This window comes from Elgaria multicarinata, chromosome 2, assembly GCF_023053635.1.
Source record: "Elgaria multicarinata webbii isolate HBS135686 ecotype San Diego chromosome 2, rElgMul1.1.pri, whole genome shotgun sequence".
NCBI lineage: Eukaryota > Metazoa > Chordata > Lepidosauria > Squamata > Anguidae > Elgaria > Elgaria multicarinata.
The window spans coordinates 61,378,836-61,400,801 of NC_086172.1; the positions used below are offsets into that span (position 1 = coordinate 61,378,836).

General features: G+C 39.7%; 1 protein-coding gene across 1 annotated transcript; it reads right to left on the reverse strand.

The window, feature by feature from the left end:
• Positions 1 to 227: 227 nt before the first annotated feature.
• Positions 228 to 16,606, reverse strand: UBXN4 (UBX domain protein 4). Its single transcript, XM_063116593.1, has 13 exons — positions 16,343 to 16,606; positions 10,312 to 10,414; positions 9,098 to 9,126; positions 7,391 to 7,509; positions 5,364 to 5,502; positions 4,895 to 4,982; positions 4,666 to 4,720; positions 4,286 to 4,450; positions 3,548 to 3,675; positions 3,023 to 3,125; positions 2,157 to 2,288; positions 1,771 to 1,973; positions 228 to 835 (listed from the first exon to the last, which is right to left on the reverse strand). The coding sequence occupies exons 1-13, from the start codon at positions 16,422 to 16,424 to the stop codon at positions 697 to 699; spliced, it is 1,485 nt and encodes a 494-aa protein (XP_062972663.1). The 5' UTR covers positions 16,425 to 16,606; the 3' UTR covers positions 228 to 696.
• Positions 16,607 to 21,966: the final 5,360 nt, after the last annotated feature.

Genomic DNA, 21,966 nt, shown 5'->3' on the forward strand with positions numbered 1-21,966 from the left:
TAGAAGGCAAACAGACTATGAAGGTTGATGTGAATGAGAGTAAATGCTCCTGGACAACTTGGCGCCTTCCCTGCTATGACAGAAAACTAAGGTGATCTTACTGCGTATGTCCCTCCTGTATTTCTATTTCCAAGACAGTTTACTATATGTAAACATGGTATTATAAAGTTAGAAATACCTAGGGAATATACTAAAGAGGATTAGACAATGATCAAACAGACTACTACTTTTTTTGGAAAAAACTTTATTGAATGCTTTGAGATTAAAAACTACCAGTATTATTTTGAAATTGCAGAAGCACTAAAGGGAAAAAAAAATAAGTTATCCAATTTTCTAGGTTTACACCTCTGCTAGTCAGACTTGCTTGTTCTATAATCTGAGCTTCTGATTCGTTCCAAGATTTCTATAGATAAAAAGTGCCTTCAGGTGACAATAGGGCTAGTAAGTATGAAATTCTAAATTCTGAATGCTGATGGAAGATAGGGATTCTTTACATTCTTTGAGCTTTTGGCAGTAGTTACATTTGCAGTATCCGGCTACACAACTGAGTTAACACCTTATTCCATGTTCTATGACTAGGAATAAGGTATAATGCAGGCAGCATACTGATACAAGCCCACTTGTGCAGCAGAAAGTTTAATTGAAATTAAATCAAATAAAAAAAAATCAATGATTACTATGTACAGTTTGCCCAAACTACATTTGTTGGGTTGAATTTCCATTCCATGTATTGTTATCATCTTCTCCATCATCCTGAGTTCTCAAACGATAGATTTTGCCTTCTTTTTTGAATTCTTCACCTCGCTTTTCCGGTACTCGTTTCCTAACTGCTTGCCTAAATATGGAAGAAATGTGGTTTGAGAACAAATTCCTAGAGTGGCAAAGTACATATACAATCTTTTCTAGACATCAAAAGGTATCATTCATTCAGCTCTGATTCAATACTAGACCTCCCCACCTCCAAAACTCCAAAATTAACGAGGTTTATACAGGTTTGATTTTGTTCACTCTGTTTAACTTTTTCAATGTACAAAAGATACTTTGCAGAGGGATAGCCATGTTAGTTTGTTGCTGTAAAAACAAAGCCTCTAACACATTTATTATGACATAAGCTTTCATGGGCATATAATCTACATCATTCCTTTTCAAAATATCATAAGTTGAATTAGATGAACAACTAAGTCGGACAGGGAAATCACAACTAAGTTGGACAGGGACTGGCTATTTTGCAAGGGCTCTAACATGTGGCTGCCAGTCACAGCCTGCCATTTCTTGGTTCATAGTGGTCACATTATTTGGCAGGGATATAAGAACATTCCCACAAGCAGTTTGTTATGCAACCAAGAACATTTAAGATTAAATATCTGTGGTGACAGCAGGCATAGAAATGAAAATTTAGACTGCTGTTTCACAAAGGAACTGACAAGCCTCTGCCAGTGAAGATGACCTACGCATTCGGGATTTGTCTTGCTAGGTTTTTAATCGGTTATTGGGGAAAACTTGAGGATTGACAAAACAATATGATGGCACAGAGCAATCTTCCCATCAGTTAAACTAAGCTTATGCTGACCATGGAATTCAGTCTCGGCAAACTGGGCTGCTGGTTGCTTATCAGCAGACATTTCTCCATATCCTAGTACAAGTGAGAGAAGGCCTCATCTTAGCCCTAAACCCTCAGCACATGCCAGAAAACTGAGGGAAGAAAAGAGAGAGTGGTGACACCAAATGATGAGATTTAGAGTGAGCACACATTAATCAATGCGCTGGTACCTGCTTGGTTCTGCAGTGTTAGATGCTGAAGGATTTGAGTGCTCCTGCTGATGGCGTCTCGCTGTAGGCTGGGGAGGAGGAGTGCTGGTAAACAAGAAGTTGCTAATAAATCGCCAAACAGCTATGAGTGGATAAAGGATTGTGCCAAGGAATTTCCAGAGATCTCCACTGGAGGACTGTACTGCTGTAGCTGGCCTTCCTGCCTATTTATGAGGAAACAAAGCAAATTGGAAGTCATTTAAATAGAGGTGAAAACTGGACTCCAAAAGAAACTCCATACATGTATTCCAAGAGGTCTGATAGCATGGTTGCAAAACACTTCATGGCATAATTTGAATACCTCAATACTCCGGTCATTTATTTCCCTTTTTCATAAATATACCTACCGGCAACAATACTACTGAAGCGCTTGGGGCAAGTTCCAGGTCCAATAATTTTTTTCCATAATCATCTTTGGTAAATTCCCTTTTAGGGAACATTGTCGCCAATGAGAAATTGCCATATGTGTTGCCAACTGTCTGTAACAACAGAACAAGCCAGTTAAACATGTTGTACTTTTTATATATCTATGAACAATTAAGGAAATTGAAAGGACTTCCAATTTTCAGCCATGTTTTTCCAAGGCAAATGCAATTCTGTCTCAAATAAAGTCATTTCAAAGGGAAAAAATATAGAAGTACCTGTAGCCTACCTGTCATCTTACTAGGCTAACCTAGAGCTAAATTGGTGATATTTGGAAGCACCCTAATTTATGGGCAGATGAAAACAGTGACTTGGCTGTACAAGTTGTAACACTTGGTTAACTGATATTCTCAGCAGTATGTGCTCAGTGAACAATTTACAATTAGTATCTGGCAACTTTTAAAAATGTACTACCTAAGCACTGAGATCAAGGATCAGCACTCCAAAAGCCCAATCTGCTCATGCAAAATAGGACTTAACCTTGCTCTCTTTCACTCCCCCAAATATGCTCTGTATCGTCTATACAATGTTGCACAAGCACACTATGGGATCACACAATGGGAATTCTCCTCCCTGCCATCTGAAGCAAGAGAGCATGTGGGTGGGGGGGGTGGGGCAGGAGAGAGAGAAAAGAATCTGTTCTACCAGTGGTTTCCATTCTGCTGGTGGGTGAATAGCACTGGATAAAAAACCCTCTGTTCATGAAAGCTACCAACATCTCTCTTAAAATACAAAAGGTGTAGCTATGTGTCTCTCTTTTAACTAGAAAATACAATAGATGCTCATTTACCTGTGCAACAAATTGCCGAGCTTCTTCCAAGGGGGCATCTGAAGGGAACGTATTAGTAAAGGACGATCCATCTGGGAGGCGAAACTGAATCCTTGCTATTGCACTACGGAAGATATTTTAGATTAAGAGACGGTTCTGTTTGTTCAAGAGCAGCATACTTAAAAAGTTTTTCTGAAATGCCAGGTGATATTACAGTAGGCAAGCTGATCATTTGCACTCACTTTAAGTTAGATGCAGCATGTTAGCTGAAAAATGTTTAGCACCAGCAGTGTGATAGTAATGTGCAGAATGTGTAAGAAATATGTTCTCTGACAAGAGAAGTTGTAAGAAAGTGTATAGTGTAAGAAAGACAGAGGGTAAAGGAGACACAATGGATATGAAAAGATAAAGAAGTAAGAATGGGGTGAAGCAGGATTACCTGGTGGTGGAAATGAAAGAATGTGTGAGCCTGCAATACACAAGAGAGGTTTTGTGCAAGGGGAAGGGGGAAGGAAGATTTAGATAGTAGGCTGAACACCAATTCACCTTCTTTCCCTCTGGGATGCTTCCTTCCTGGCTTCCATTTCAGCTTGCTTAGCCTGGAGAGCAGCAGCTTTTGCAGCTTCTGCTTCTTCCTTTGACCTTGCAAAACGAGCTGCTCTTTCAGCACGATCCTTCATGAGAGAATATTAGCTACATGTTACTATGGCTCTTCTTATACCAGTTGTGGCTGTTAATAAATGCAATTTCACTTAGCAGAATTTTCCATGACAAATCACCTCCAACTTCTGGGTAAAAGCTACTGGGTTTGGATCTAGGCTTAGCCATATTTAACATAGACCCATTGAAATTAAAGGGATTTAATTAACTCATTACTAACTTAAGTCCCATTAATTTCATTGGTTCTACTTTAAGTAGGGCTAAGTCTGGATCCAACGCTTTATATTTAATAACATCTTTCAATAGTTTTACCAAGTCAAACCTGAATGCAAGCACCAAGCTTGCAAGTTACAATGAAATTCAGTAAATTATAGGTGACTCTATGACATGACATATTTTCCAGCACAAAGCAATTTACTTATTTATTTAGCTATGAGAAGAAGCAGATGTGTAATGTGTGCCAATATATTTTCGCAGGACTGGTTTTTTGAAGATAAACCCCCCACCACTCCAAACCAGAACAGCCAGCCAATTCTACACCTATTTCCAAGAAAGTATATTTAGGGTCAAGTATGCTAAGGATATACTAATTCCAACTAATCCACCTAATAATTAACTACTTACCAAGGCAATCTGCTGCCTTATGCGATCCCTTGCAGCTTTGTCTTCAGCCTTTTCTCTGCTCCTTTCTTCTAATATTCGTTTTGTAAGCTCTTCTTCCTGTTTCCTTTTGTATTCCAACATGTCTTTCCCACTTTTTCTTCTTTCAATTTCTTTCTTGATTTCTTTCTAAATAAAAACAGAACACACGTTTTCTAGTTATTACAATAACAACAAACACTAAGTATCGTATATAATGACAGAATAACTTTTGGCTTTCTTTAGTAAGATTCTTGTTTAAGATGCAGATATTGTGAATGAGTGCTCTTCTGCAAACGTATGGACTCCTTCTGTTCACGGAAGGAAGTTGGACTCCCAGTGTTACAATTTCAGCTGCACTCTACCTGTTCTTCTTCTTTCTTTTTCTCTTCTCTTCTTTCTTCAAGTTTCTGTGTCACTCTGAATTTGGAAAAATAAATAAACCCAAGATGAAACCTTATTTCTGTGTCATAAAGTGTCACATCAAATCTGGTTAAACAATCTGGTTTATATAAATGTACCAATCTTTCACAAAAGCCGTGTCAGGTACAATCTCTTTTGGAATACCCAGAAAGTCCGCAAAAATAAACATACCTTTCTACTTTAGTTGTAAGGTCATCTGATGACTGTGGTTCTACCCTTCTCTCACTTTCCTCATTTGTCTGGATCAAATTGACTTCAGCTTAAGGTAATTTAGAAATCACATGTAAGTAAAAAGAGGGAGACTGAGTGGGGAAAAGAATATTCAACGTTTACCATCATAAAAGAGATTGCTATATTTTTATTTAGTTAGCTAATGATTTATGAGTCATCTTTTGGACCAAATAGCCCCAAAGGTTTTACAATTAAAACTTTAAACGATCTAAAAACATTTTTAATGTAAAAACTTTAAAACATCACCAACAGCAGAGTTAAGAGCAGGAGAGTTAAGCAGCATGATGAAGCAGACTTGGCAAAGGGTGATCATTAACAAAACTATACTTTGAAATTAAACTTAAGTGGGTTGAAATGGTAATATTTCAAACACAAAGTTATTCACAAGTAGAGAGGTACTAATACCTACCAGCTGAGGTTAAATGCGGTCTTTCGGGCTTCACTTCAAAGGCCTCAGCTATTTGGGGTTGAGAGGCTTCTGTGACGCTATATAAAGATGAGGAACATGAAGCAGAATTTTCTAGTGCTTCATTTTTTAACAGGTGCATCTATGGAGAAAGAAATGTTGACATAAGTAACTGCTTAATTACAGATCGCTTTTGATGCCATTTTCTAAATTAAAATGTAAACAACTGCTAGCTTTCTAAGGACAAAGCACAACTCTATTCTGTCCAGTCTATACATGCTGTATCTAGGCTGCAATCCGACTTACACTTATCTGGGAGTAAATTCCATTGAATTTGGGAATAAATTCCACTAAACTTTCCCCCTCAACAATGCATGCCACCTGGGTTTGGATGACATGACAAGCCATGCCCAGGCAAGTAATTAAGCAAACGGTGCTAGACACACGTCATAGCTTAAATAAACCACCACGATCAGGCGAACCTGGTCAATAGGGCTTAAGTCTGAGTAGACATGCATAGGATTGCATTGCTAGAGTGCAATCTCATGCATTTTTATTCAAAAGCAAGTCCAATTGTATTCAACGGGGCTTAGTCACAGGAAAGTGTGTACAAAAACACAACCTTAGGATATGACCCTAAACCTACTTACTTGAACTGGCCACTGAAATTAACAGGGCTTACTTTCAATTACTGTATTTCTTCGATTGTAAGACACCATCAATTGTAAGACGCACACTAATTTCAGTACCACCAACAGGGGAAAAAAAACCTAAGACACACCCGCGATTCTAATACGCACCCCATTTTGAGAGATGTTTATATGGGGAAAAAGTGTGTCTTAGAATCAAAGAAATAGAGTAGGTTACTTGCCCTGTTTTGCCAGTAGTCCTACCTATGTTGTATGATGGCAATACACAGTGAAGAATAAGGGGCAGTATCTTGTGAATTATACCAATTTCAAGAGTGGTGTGGAGCTCAAATCTGTCTCTTGCTTTATATATTGTAGAATTATGGATTTTAGTACAACATTTTTCAACCATCTAATTGTAGGGCTGGATTACAAACTTCACCAAGTCAAAAAACCCTCTAACATTACCATCAAATTAGTTCTCGATCCTCCCAGAGTGCAGGACACGGAATAACAGGCTCCAGTTAAAGGAAGCCAGATTCCAGCTGGACATCAGGAAAAACTTCCTGACTGTTAGAGCAGTACGACAATGGAACCAGTTACCTAGGGAGGTTGTGGGCTCTCCTACACTAGAGGCATTCAAGAGGCAGCTGGACAACCATCTGTCAGGGATGCTTTAGGGTGGATTCCTGCACTGAGCAGGGGGTTGGACTTGATGGCCTTGTAAGTCCCTTCCAACTCTGCTATTCTATGCCACAGGCATAGGTTTAGAGTACACCAATACCAGAGGGGTTGGTAGAGAAAGCAACAATATTTAGTAAAACTCACTTAGATAACACATGCCATAGTATACATGTGAGGGGCAGCTAGAACTAAATAAAAAGCTCTAATGTAATGGAAAATTCCTTTTTTTATTACAAATGTGCTAGCAGCTTGCCAGAATGGAAGCTGCCAACTGTAAGTGTTCTGAATAATGCAATACAAGTTAGGAGGACTATAATTCTAGGCCTGGACTCAGACCTATAATAGCTGGATCTTAAAAGGGGAAAAAAACCTCCACTTACAACTTGTCCTTCCTTACTCTACTAAAAAAGCTGGGGAACCAATACATTTCAGGAAGTGAATATAAAGTCCATTTGTTAAGCCCACCAAGAAAAATATTTTACTCAACTAACAAAAGACCTCACTACTATATTACTACATCTCCAGCTCTGTGCAGAGCACCCGTAAACATGTTTGAGTGTAGCATCAATAGGATTAAAAATACTTTTATACTAATCAAGAGTGTATAAACATGACAGTTCTATAGGCACAATGACCTTTTCTTTCTTTTAGTAGTTCAACCTAAGACTTTTTAAAACAAGACTTCACTATACAGAAAAAACAGGTGTTTCTTGTTACCTGCTTAACTTTATGAATTCTTGTAATAAGTTCCTCCGCAGAAACACTGCCAGCAATTACTTCCAAGGGAACTCCATTGTCTCCTATAAAGAAACTCGATGGAACGCATACTACAGGATCTATGCAGTAATAGTAAAGGAAAATATGTCTCTCATTTCTAAGACAGAAGTAAATTTAAAAAAGAAAATTACAGGATCTATGCAGTAATAGTAAATATGTATCGCATTTATAAGACAGAAGTAAATTTAAAAACATCATTAAGAGAGGAGCGATTATTGGAAACAACTGGACAAACAAGACTCTACAGCAAACTGGTGCTGCCAACAGAAAAATGTATGACCTCTCTAGGCAGATTTAAGCGGAGCACAAACCTATCACTTTTCTGCTGCCTCATCCCCTTTCCCAACTTGACAGGTTATTAGACTGTTCACACATACATCTCTAGTACAGAAGCTGAATAGAGTCCAAATTAGAAGCAGAACAGGTCAGTTCTAGCCCCAGAACAAACACCTCCTTTGTTTTTAAGAGACGATCTCCACCACAACCTGAGATTATTCCATTAAAAAGAATTCACATATGTGGGTGGAAGTTCATTCCTGATCCCTGCTGGATCAGACTAAAGCTGCATCTGGTGCAGCATTCTGTTTTTAACAGCAGTCGGCCAGATGACTCTGGGAAGCTCACAAGCAGCAGTATGAAGGCAAGAGGCTTTCCCCTGTGGTTTGTTCTTAGCATCTGGTATCCAGAAGTAAACTGCCTCTGTACACAGAGGTTCAATTTCAGTAACATGGATAACAGATGCTGACTGACCTATTCTACACAAATAGATCTAATCCTTTTATAGCCATCGTAAGCTAGAGGTGATCATTACATTTTGTAGTAGCAAAGTCCAGCAACCTGTTTGCATGAGATGGTGCTTGTGTAGTTGAACTGATTTTAATCAGTGCCAGGTAGTCATACTGAAAACCAGGCGATTAGCTAGGGTAGTTAAGAGCAGCAGAATCATGCTGTAACTATGTGGGTGCTGTTCCATGCAACTAGCTTTCCACATGGAACAATACCATCAACTTCCCAGTTTTTAGCAGATATTCTGTCACCATCCCTAACATGCAACTAGGAAAAACACCATATAGAAAAACCAATTAACCCGTAGGGAGGAAAAAGGTAGCAATGACTACCTAGTTTTGATGCCCTTCCATTAAAAACAGTAGAGAAGGTTGTTATTATTTATTTAGCACCAGCATGTACTAAGCTTTATAGAGTACAATTCTCTGCCCTGACGAGCTTATAATCTAACATTTTCACACAGGGGAAAAACTGAGGGAGAAAGAGGAGGCAGGGCTAAACAGGGGAAGCAATATCTGGTTGTTTCTACTTCAAGTGCTTAGGCTGAGTTACAGCAGGATGTGGGAAATAGGAGGTTGTGCCAAAGGCATCACAGAAAAGGTGGGTTTTATAGAAGGATTTAAATTAAGTAAAACAGGTGGCATCACATGCAGGTGCTCTGGGAGGCAGTTCAAATATATTGAGCAGCAATGGAGAAAAGATAGAATCCCATTATTTGTGCCCTGTGAAAATTTAGCTCACAAAAGATGGCAATGGAGTACAGTTGCATTGGTCAATTTATCTCTTTGATTCTGGAACAAATTATTTGCGATCATCCTAACATGAAAAACTTCAATTAATTTTATTCTGTCCAAAGGATACAGATTTGTGAGAACTGCAGACAGGCTTCACTGTGTAAAAGAAAGTATTTGATTAGCAAATCACCCTAATCATCTGAAGTGTCATAAAATAACCAGTGACATACCATTATGCATATAACTGGAAAAATCCTTGTGGAATCCTGATAAATTAGTTTCTGTTCTTTTGAAACACTGTAGTGGAATTAAGCAATACAATACTACACAGAGAGATGAACTTCAAGATCAATAACACATGTGTAATTTATGTAACCAATTATATAAAGGCCCATATGAACCTTCAGACAGGCAAGTCACTGCAAAGTTTACTCTAATCAGATCAGGTTGACAAACCGGCTTCATTTGGCTCTTCTAATCTCTTGTTTCCATTCAAGCTCGTAATTAATAGATCTTCTGTAACTTTAAGAACTAGTGCCTGGATTTGCTACTTCCTTTTCCTTCTCCTTCCCCATCCCACTTCCCTTTTGTGTCATGTCTTTTAGACTGCATGCCCACAGGCAGAGAATGTCTTTTTGTTTTTTGTCTTCCCCTAAGTTCTTTAGCAGCCTTTTCTGCACCAAGTGGGAGAAAATGCTTGAAAGAAAGAAAGCTACAACTGCACATTGACCAAGGATCAGCTGAAAATACAATAGAAGGAAGAAATGCTTCTCATTTGAGTGTCAAACTATATGTTACAAACCTAGTTTAAACCACACCCCCTCTGAAAGCTATTATTATTATTATTATTTATTTATATAGCACCATCAATGTACATGGTGCTATCTTTTTGGGGAAAGAGTGAAAAAGGAGAAATGGTGTGTGTGTGTGTGTGTACGTGCATGTGCACATGTGTTGCTAATTTTTTCCTTGACATTTCTCTACTCCAAATCATCTTTTAAGAAGGGTTATCGCCCTCTATCAAAATGGCCTATCCTTTGTGGGCTGAGGATGCGGAGTGAGGAGTGAAAAGGCCCAACAGGCTTTGAATCTCCTATACATATTATAACTTTTAATTTTACAGAGTGAAAAGACGTGTGTCTGCCAGACCTTGTTTTTGCTGATAATGGAAGTAGCAGGAATGTAATTAAAATAAAGTTTATTAGGCTGTAAAATGTATTTTTTTAATATCTGGTTGTATAAAATTCAATAAATGTTCTCCAAATTTTAGGCCTTTCCAAAATACTGACATCTTGATTACAAAGTAAATTATTACTGACAAGACAGATGAAATTGCCAAACCTTTTGGTATCAATTTTAATAGCCACAAAGCCATCTGTTGTTGCCTCAGTCACTTTCTCATTCTCCCAGCTGGCAGCCATCTCTGTGGACTGTTCATCATCCCCTATGAAAAGCAACAAGGTGGTGTTTTTTTTCACACATGGAAATATAGATTGATCAGAAATTGTTACTGAAATTCAATGCTCCACAAAACAAGTGTGTCTCACACTTTGGTTTTCATTTAATACATTTTCAGCTCACAATGGTGGAGATAATGCTAGAAATATGACTGAAAATTACATTACTATGCAAAAACTGCAATGGATGAACTTTGCTTTATTATTTTATTGTACCTTTAACAGGTTTCAGATAGATATGCAATACTAAAATCTTCCAAGAACAAAATCTTCCATGGAACAAATTAGCGGCTCACAAAAATGTGGTGGTGGGGAGAAAGGAGGGGATGACAATATATTTTTGCTTCCCCGTGCTCTGTCCTGAAACTTCCATGCAAAGCACAAGAAATTGTTTTAACTTCATGGTATGCATGTCCTCAGACAATCGATACTATAAGCTCATACAAGTCATTTATTCCTGGACACTCCCCACCTTCTGGCTGTTTATTTTCAATGGAGATCCTCTACATACTACAGGTCCTGGAAGACATTTAAGTTTATTTATTTTTCCTTTTATTTACAACCTAATATTTTTATTTCATGTAACACAAACTGGTGGGTATTTCTTTGCTGCTTAGTCTTTCAAAAGTTTACTTCATTTTATTTAAAAATCTACCAATATCAATACATGTATACATAAAGTATTATTTAATTTTTGGAGCCCAAATAATGTACAATATAAAACTATTAATAAGTAAACCCTAGCTATTATGCCTAGATATGAAATATCTAAAACCCAGCAATTACCCATGTGTGTAAGCAGGACTCTACCTTTGTCAACAACGGCAGGAAAAAATGGTCCCATGCACTTGTAAGACTACTTCCCAGCCACGAAGAGGCATGTGGTATCAGTGCTCAAATTATAGGGAGACCACAGAGGGCCTGGCCCCTTATCTTTTGTGGTGGGCACCTTTAGCTACTGTTTTTAGAAGACTGTGGCAGGGTGGGGGAAGAAAGGATGATTTGGCTAACATTTTAATTTATTTATTACATTTATATGTACCTTCCTTCCATCATGGAACTCAAAGCAGTATACATGGGATCTCAGATAGTCACTGACTAGACCTGCTTAATTTCAGCAGTGTGGCTGCATCAGGTACCCTCAAACATGTCTTGGGATTGTTTTTATTTGATTCACAGGACCATGCCCTCTTGTGGGAGTCAGGGTATGGGGCTTTTGGATTTCATTACGGGTCCCCATACGTTTTCCCACACAAATTCTGGATTACACAACAGCTCTGGATGACAGTAAAAACCTTTGTGAACTGTGCAGAGGTGTTCTATAATTTTGCAGAACTTTAAATTTTTGTTTTGCCGAGACTGTAATAGTTTACATATTTACTTTGAAGTAAGTCTCGTTGTGAAAAAGATTTACTTCTGAGCCAATATTCAATGCTCCAGCTGCATTATACAATGGTGGATTATGCTATAGACTTCCAAAGTAGTGAGAATGTCACTGGGTATTTCATACTTCCAGAACTGATCTTTGCAATTGTGTACTTATTACACATAGCTGCTCCTCCTTTCAGCAAAATGGATAATGCAGATTACTCCTCTGTTTCAGATAAAATGTAATACCATTTCAAGCCTTCAGTAACAGTATAGATTAGGCGTTGATACCCATACTAGTCTTACTTTAGTGCGAAAGTGGAAGGAAAAAATGGTGTGAGATGGTTAGGTCAGACTCAAATATGTCTGCCCAAAAAGAATAGATGGCATCCTTCCCCACTCTGAAGTATGCTAGTACCTTCATGCGGGCTCTGATTCTTTTATAAGAATTCTTTAAAGGGGGGAAATATTGAGAATAAGCGTTCTGCTCACTACAAGCCCCTCCTTAACTTATTTTCATGGTAGGAGGGCTGCAGTTAAGCTCCTTCCTGCATCAGCCAGGTGGGAGGAGCTCAAACTGTGTCTCCTCCTCATTTTCTCCAGTTTCCAGGCAAGTTGACAATGCATAGGGAGGTGGTGCAGTATGGACTCCTCTGATGTAACCCAATACTATTTATTCACTTTTGCATCTTAAGAGCAAACACATATGTTAAACTAAAATGAATTTAAATTATTTAAATTACATTAAATTAAAAATTAGTCTGAAAAGGTGCTACTGGATCCATACTTTGAACTTGTGTAACAATTAGGGGAATGTCCTCCAAGAATCATACTTTCATTATTTCTTCCATATGATAATCTCTATAACCACAAAGACTGGAATTTTTAGGAAACACTGCTGAGATTAGGATTTATTTATTTTTAAAGGAATTATATACAAACTCCTGTATACAGTTGGAACATACAATGAAAACGGAATTTATCAGAATAGTATGTTTTGTTCAGTTACCTAGAGGAGTAAAATCAAAGCATAAGAATCAGATTTAATACCATTTACTCATTAGCTTTCAATATGACTGAAAGCTAATGAGTAAATTACTTGGGTTATCTCATCCCTATATCACTAACTTCAGAGCGTTACAAAGGGGGGAAATGTAATCACAAATTATGAACCCACATACAGATACTTAGAAAAGAATAAGGATGGGAAGGTGATATTTTTTTCAAATGATCTTGTCAATAGGGTAACTGGTATCATTGACCCATGCTTAAAAACAGCACTGCTATATTGATAAGAGGCAGGGAAATGTAGAAAATAGCTGAGCTAAGCCAATTGCCAGCACAGCCACAACCTGCGTACTCTAAAATTATTTCTCTAGAGGGAAATACAGAGAGAAAAATAAAGTGCTCAAGGGTGTTGATTTCCCAAAGGGACATTCAGAATGTGATGTAAAGTGCAGAAGACATGCAGGAAACGTATCGTGGACAAGCTGACTTCAGCCGATTTTTACAGGTTAACATTTACAAAATGCTGTATAATTAACTTCTTAAAAATTCAAAATTGTCAATGCTTTAAACCATCTATTAGTTTTAGCCCCATTAATCCTAAAAGTTCTACCCTCTTCTAGATATTCAGAAATTCTCATCAGAATTTTATGGTATCATTATTCTGAAGTCTGGCAATTTTCACTTCAAGAATGGCTATAGATTTTTCATTTTTTATCATCTTCAGTGAGTTGTATTAAGATCTGAAGATATTTCAGACCCCAGCATCAAACTGTTACAATGGCCTCAATCTTTGGAATTATTTGTTATATTTATATCCCACCCTTCCTTTAGGAAGCTTTTTGTTGCATCCAAACAACTGTATGGTGTGAGTCAAGCAATAAAACTTGTCCAGTTATGGACAGTTTACTAGTGTGTGTGTAGCCATCTGTGCATGCCTGTCAACTACAATATAGGCAGCCATCACTATAAAAGGTTAGTAAAAAAAAAAGAAAAAAGCTGTATGTCACTTGTTTACAAACGCCTGAGAATTCCGTAAATAGAACATATGAGGGCTAGACCAGGGGTGGAAGAAGAGAATGACATGATCCAATGTCCCTGTGTTTGTATGTGTGGCTGCTCTTTGAGATCTTCACGTGTTTAGCACCAAGATCTGAAGGGTGTTGTAAGTGCTTTTAGCCAACTATGTTTCCATACTGGGTAGGAAAAACAGAAATCTCTTCCTCCCTGCCCAGCACAGAAGCCAGGAGAGCTGCCATAGGAGGATCAGAGCGATCTTTTCCTCCTGTGGCAGCCCACTGCATTTCCATACTAGGCATTGAGGAACAGAAGCCTCTTTCTCCCCATCCTTTTTCTTAAGTCCTGTCCACAGCCAGTATGGGGTCTCCAACTGATTGCCTTGGAGAGAATGCAGCTCTCAAAATAAAAAGGGTTACCTACCCCCTGAGCTAGTACATAGATTTCAAGATATTTGAGCATGTTCTGCAGTTTTGTCAGTATACAGTGAATTTATTTCCTGCAGCCTTATTTAAGAGAGGTCACATTTAAAAGACATGGCAAGTCTGTTCAGTAGGTATAGTGAAGTTCATGCACGTCAACACAAATGTTAAGGTTGCTCTTTCATAGAACAACTGGTGCAGTTCTTAAGAAAGATGAGCATAGGAAATGAATGTTTCACAAATAACTAATTTCTGTATTGTATGGCAGTGTCTGCTACGAAAATAGCTTCCATTACTTTGGCTGCCTGCAATTATTATGCACAAACAAAGCTCTTTCTGACAAACACCTTTTACCAGAGTGGTGTAAGATAACTAGGCACCACTTGGTAGGTACTTGAAAATCTGCCATGCAGAGCCTACGGGGGGAGGTAGTTATCAAGCCTCCATGGCTTGTTGGAAATCAAGGAAAAGAGGGTGAATATCAACGGCTGCAGACAACAGCCCAGCTCAGATGATCTAAGTCAGGGAAAGGCAACACACAACCATGCCACCTACCAAGGCCATTTGTGCGCACCTCCTCCCATTGCTATCACACCACCAAAAATCACTGCCGCACAACAGCAATTCTATTGCAAACAAGGTGCATGGGGATTACACACCCTGTTTCTCAACAGAACTGCTGTAATTCCAATGCTGGAGCCACTTCCGATGGCAGCATGGTGTGGGCCCTGGAGGGTTCTGGGGGCAATGGAGGGTTCCTGTGACTGGTTTATACAATAATCAGCGACATGGCTTTCTGTAAACTTTTAAGTAATTCCAAGGATATTCTGTAAACTATAAATAAGCGCTCATTTAACAGTTAGCCTCTCAACTGAATAATACTCAATCCCAAACATGATTGGAACAATCTAGCAAAATGTATGCACTTTCATGTCTCATTGATTGCTTTGAGAAAGTTAAGGACATGCTTATCTTTCTCCCATTGAAGTCAATGGGCTTTAAAGTGCCTAATTTTGCTTAAATTGTGACTGTTGTGGGGAAATAAAATTAATTGATTCCAGTAGCTATATGGCTACTGATAATGTGTAAGTTCATAAATCTAACAGAAATGTACTTCTAATATAAATAGAGAACTGGGGTGGATAGGGGAAGGAACCTTTATAAAACATATAGAATCACATTCATGCAGTTGATAACAAAAATAGACTATTACAATTTATGAATACTTATTACAGTAAGACTACTTATTACATGAATATTCAGAAGACTGCAAGATAAAACAAAGTAAGTAAAAAAAGAAGAATAGTATCGCAGTATTGTAATGACACAATTGAGGATATTAGCTAGGAGACATGAAACCATTTTGAGAACAACCACCAAATCATTTTCATGCTTAACTATATTCTTGGAAGACAGTGGATTGTAATATCACCTGGTCTCAACCTGAGCGGGGCAACTGCAGCCCACCCAAGAATCAAGCCTACCAGACTGGGTAAGTCAGATAGCTGGATGTGGAAAGGCTTTTGCGTGCACTGTAGAAGCCCATTTATCTTACCCCCCTGAAGCCCTGGGTATCAAGGAGAGCTGTTTACCTTGTAGGGAAGAGGCTGCACCAGCCTTCCCCAACCTGCTGCCATCTAGATACTTTAGCCTACAATCCCCACCAGCCTCAGCCAGCATGCCCACTGGTCTGTCCTAATGGGACTTGCAGTCCAAAAACATCTCGAAAGGCACCAGGTTGGGGAGCACTGGTCTAAAGGGGGAACAGGTGGACAAGGACGCTTTTCAAAAGGGGCAGAAAGCGCACGATCTTTTCCAAAGGGGCTGAGCAACTCCAGTTAAGGAGACCCCCGAGGATAAGTCATTTCTCTGCCTCAGACCCCCGAGGAGCCGCGTCCACATGGAGTAGGCAGCAGAAGAGGTCCAACGGCCTGGCTGTGTAGATAAGGCCGCTCCCTATGTCACCTGAGGCAGATCTCCGCCGTGTGTGCGTGGGGTGGGGGATAGCGGCGGGGGACAGGAGCAAAGAGGACCCTACGTCCGGGGAGTCCGCGGAGGCAAGAGCGCTGCAGCCACCCCAAGGAAACACGGACGGGCCCGTACCTTCCACGAACACCACGAACACCGCGCTGCGCTGCTTAGCGGCGGCAATGGCAGCCGGGATGGTGCCAGGGAACCACAACATAATGGCGGCGGCGGCGGCGCGTCCGTGCGCGGAGGAGGACCAAAAAGAGCAGGTTAGTGTTGGGGGGGGGGTGCTTCACTCCTCGCTCCGCTGCCTGCCCCTCCACCGCCCAGCAGTCCGTTTGCCTCGACGCGCAGCGCGCATGCGCGTCACAAACGTCAGCCTCGCCTCGGACGCGATGACTCGCACTCCGCAACCCAGCGTCTTTCTTTCCTTCACTCTTCCTTCCGGAGTGAAAGAGGAAAAGGCGCATGCTCTTTAAAAAAAAAAAGTGGGGCGGAAACCGGTGTAGTAGGAAGGCAACGGATCCGATAGGGCGCTGCGAGTGTCACACGACGTAAACCCTGGTTGCGATTCTCGCCCGCACATTCCACAGTGATTCAGCCGGTGTTTGGCATTCGCAGATTCGCACGGAATGACGAGGCTTGAGCGGCATCATGGCTCTGTTGTTTATGCACTCCAGTATTACCCCAGTTGGCTTTATTTCAATGCAGGGCACGCGCTATAATCTTCTGACGCTGAAAGTAGTCAACACTCCATCCCCCAGAGCAGGACTGTTGTGCCTTTACAATTTGCATAAGAGGCAAGCAAAAAACCCAACATGTGAATTTCCCCCTCCTATTGTATTTCCTCTGACAGAAAGGATTGGCAATTCTACCCTCTGATGAACAGGTTCAAATTCGCATTTAAACATTTGTAAACTGACTTGGGATTGTATAAGGTTAAAGGTGGTATAAAAGTTGCAACTGATCATTCGGTCTGGCTCTACCATTAGGCAAAGTGAAATAGTTACCTCAGGCAGCAGATTTGGGGTGGGGGGGCAGTAGCAGCAACAACCCCCAGCCCGAGAAAAATTAATAGCATCAGGTCGGACCTTCTAACATATATGTTTGGCCCCACCTCAATTCTCTGGGTTTAGGAGTCCCACCCATATCTTCACTGCTAAGGGAACAGCAAATAGGTGATATTACATTTCCTCTGGAAAAAAAGCAAAAACCATTCCTTTAAAGCGTATTCAGGTATGCAGCTTGACTGATGTTGGGAAAGAGCATCATCTGCTGCTCCACCTCAGGCAGCAAAATGCCTTGGGTTGCTCCTTGTCGCCTTTGTTTAGGTTTCTAAACAGAGAGCTTCTGCTATTGGGTGGTATAAAAATGTAATAAATAAATAAATTCTTCACAGTTTTTAACTCTCAAAATATCAATGGAGAGGAGGATTACGTACGCTGCCTTGGGTTCCTTGAGGGGGGGAAAGGTGGGATAATAATAATAATAATAATAATAATAATAATAATAATAATAATAATAATAAATGCGTCTACCACTTTAATAATTTCTTATGAATTCCCCGCCATTCTATAGTGAGTCAGCAAAAAAAAGTTTGTTTGATGTGTTCCAGGTGTTTCACGCTGCAATTCTATACACACTTACCTGTGAGTAACTACATAAGATTGTGCATGAGATCTATCTGCTGTTTTCATTATATATTGTTTAACGTTGTTTGTATTTGTAATTTTTATTTAAATATATTTATCTCAATGATGCCAGGATAGTATAAAAATGTTCTATGTAAATAAAATAAAAACTCATGCCACCAAGCAAATTTATTATCCTTATATCAAATGTCCAATTCTCTGCAGTAGGTGGCAGTAACTTATTTCTGGCTCACTGCTATATTTGCAAATGAACTATAACCAATAAATAAATAAAAATCACATAAATAATGTGTACTAATTGTGCTAATTGTTCTTAATGTGAGTTTAAGGTCAAGAATATCTCATGAGGATACTGAAATTTCTTCTCTTTCCTATTGAGGTTTCTCAGCACCCTAAGTACTTATATGCCTAATATTTTTGTGAACCGCCCAGAGAGCTTCAGCTATTGGGTGGTATAAAAATGTAATAAAATAAATAAATAAAATAATACAGTAACACAAAGCCTGGAGAAAAAAGACATATATCACTTAAAATTTGCCATACCTACATATCAAGGTTCAGTCATCTGTGGAATGTATGCCAATCCATGATCTGAATGGACAGGCTGAAAGAATTCCCCAGCCACCTTGCTGTAGCAATGTCTGGGTCTGGTCAGTGCTTAAGAGCTCCTTGTTGAGTTCCATGATGGAAGAAAGTGAGATATAATTGTACCCAATAATAACAAGAACATAAGAGAAGCCTTCTGTATCAGACCAAAGGCCTATCTTGTCTTGCATTATGTTCCCAAAGATGACCACAAGACGGACATGAATGCAATAGCATCTCCTCGTCTTGCTGCTCAGGAACTGATGTTTAGAGGCATAGTACTCGAGATAATACATAATCATCCTGACTAGTATCCATTGAAAACCTTATCCATTGATTTACTTAATCCCCTTTAAAGCTACTGAAGTTGGCGGCCTTCATGACATCTTGAGGTAGCGAGTTTCATAGTTTGACTATGTGCTGTGTGGTAGTACTTTTTAAAACCATCTGAATCTTGCATTTATCTTCTACTTAAGTAACCCTACACCACTGTTTCATCATGCCTTGAAACCCCTTAGCTTTGCCTCAGTAGTTGGCCTTATACATGGAATGGGTAGTATTTCATAGAAATTAACTTGTATGCCTTGGCTTTTAACTTCCTTCCTAGCACCCTAAACTTTGCTTTCAAGACATGACTTTTCCTTATGTCATTGGTGCCAACGTGCACCACAGCATCTGCCCCTGCACTATGTGCCAGACTATCACATGATGTGTGACATTTTCAACCTTTCCACCAGGCAGCCTGTCATAAATGCAGCTGCATCTCTAATGATTGAATCTCCCACTACCAAGAATCCCCACTCCTCTGAGGTACATCCTTGCCTGAAGGGATATATTTTTATTCCACAAGAAATGGGTCCCCATAAGGGTTCTGTTCTCTTCCTCAGAGTTGCATCACCCTTTCCCAAGTCCCTCACTGTCCGTGTAGCAGAGGAGTTGTCACCCTGGGAGTAGGATGCCACTATCATGTTCCTCAAGGCCCCATCCACCAACCTGATACTCAGCTATTCCACGTCAGTTACTGGTTTCAAAGTCATTGGATCATATGTCAAATTCATTGGATCGAGCACACACCTACAGTTTCTGTCCAGAAAGCAGAGTTGTACATTGAATAGCCTCTAAGCCCTACTGGCAGGCTGCCTTCATAGACATTTTTCTTTATTGAGTTTGTTTACCGGGAAAGCTATTTATTTATTTATTTATTACATTTCTATACCGCCCAATAGCCGGAGCTCTCTGGGCAGTTCACAAAGTTACTTACAATCAGTAGGGGGAAGGGTTGGCTGCCCTGGACTCCTCGTCCTGTTAGTAAAACTCGCACAACTTAATTCTCCTGCCTGCTTAACTTCTAATTACCTTGATCCTTTGTCGCTGGCATTGAGACGCTTCATCAGCTGGGGTTTATACTATAATCTTTATATAGGCTAATCTGATACAGAATCACACAATTAAGTGATACTCAATGATGGCATTTGTTTGATTTAATAGTTTGTATTTTTATTTATTTGTTACTTCTATATCCTGCTTTCCTTTTAACAGCCTCTAATCCAAGTACCTTGCAGGGCCTAATCTGTTATTAACTGCAGCTGAGCTTCTGCTGTTACATCTTTTAATTTAAAAAATAAATGATTTACCCCCTTCCAAAAATGTTAAGTTTTGTTCAGCAGCATATTCCATCCTATTCTTAATTCATTCAATGTCACTGTGATTTCAAGAGGAGGAAATATGGGACAGAGGAATTAGTAGAAGAGAAACAGACTATAATGGCTTTGATGTTACAACAGAGCTTTCCGAACTGTGTGTCGCGACACGTTAGTGTGTCGGCTGCAGTGTGTAGGTGTGTCACGTGAACGTAACGAGAAACCTCTGAGTCTATGTGAAATAAGCAATACCAACTTGCATGCATTTTTATGCAGCAAAGGTGCCGATTAGTATGGTGCACTAGTATATTCCCCTTCCGTCGTATCCGAGTATGCACACCACGGTCGAGGGATCATACAGGTACTGCGCATGCACAGTATGCATAATCAGGTCGAAACAGCTGATTCTGTGTCACTTCCGGTGACACAGCTGCACCTGAAGTGACGCATTCGAGAAATTCCATGGGTCCAGTTTTTTGATAGAACACCGTCTCAACCGCCCCTCGATCGCAGCTCGACAAAATTGGTTCAATGTGAAAAATCTTGGAAATGTATGTTATTATCTTGCAAATCATATATTTTTTAAAATATAAATGAAAGGTTTTCATGAGATATGTTGCGTCCCCATAAATTTCGTTATTACAATTTATGTATGTGTATCTCTTAGAAGGGGTTAGTTTAACCTTGGGTTTGCTAGTAAAACTGAATTACTGTGTCGCGAAATGATGCTTGTCTAAAAAGTGTGTCACCAACATGAAAAGTTTGGAAAGCTCTGTGTTATGGGATAAATCCAACAGAGCATGTGGACTTCTGTTCATGCAATAGAATTTTCCATTTTTCTTCTCTCCCCTGCACCTTCCCATCCTGAAATCTTCTCTAGAGGGTTCCTCAATCCTCTGGAACAGATTTGGAGGATGCACAGGGAGCTGTAGGAGAAGAAAACCATTCTCCCAGCAGTTTCTGTTTAACTGGTGATCAGCCTGTTTGATCAACCCATAATCTGCAATTCTAGTCTCATTTACTAGAGAGTAAATTTCATTGAATTTAGTGTGTTTTTCTTCTGAGTAAAGATGCATATTAACAATATTAACAGATCACTTTTTGAATGCGTGAACAGAACAACTTCAATTTAAGTAGCCTTTTCTGAAGTCTTATCTCAGAAAGAAGCATACACTGCTGCCTCATTTTGAAAATCTTAACAGATTAACGATTGAGCCCCTATTGAAATTTCTGACCAAATGCCCATAGTTTAATTATAGATAATTGTGACTGTTTACTCAACTGCCTTACGTGAGGATCTGCATCATTAAATATATATATATTTATTTTATTTATTTAGAGTATTTTTATCCCGCACCTCAGCCAAAAGGCTCTCGGAGCGGCTTACAATGTATCAATAAAGAAGACAGTCCCTACCCTCAGGCTTACATTCTAAAAAAAAGACATGACACACAAGGAAAAGTGTATGGAGGGAAGAGGGAGAAAATAAAAAGAAATTAAGGAGACTGCTTAGGCTGGTGGGAAGGCCCTGCTCCGTCCTCTCATCTCCCAATGGAGGGGCAAACCAACAGCTCCTTCTTCCCCACAAGGTGAAGATGTTAGCCCTGGGGGGCGGGTTTCCAACTGAAGCAGGCTCCGATGGTGCCTGCCTGCTCCAGTCTCCCTCGCATCTTCTTCCCCACAGGGTGAAGATGGCAGTTAGCCCTGGGGGGGGGGGGGGTGTCCAACTGAAGCAGGCTCCGATGGTGCCTGCCTGCTCCGGTCTCCCTCGCATCTTCTTCCCCACAGGGTGAAGATGGCAGTTGAATATATCAAAATATATTAAATATATCAAATTCTCTTTCAAGCCATTCCCCTCCTTTTAAAAGAGTACGCTAGAAAA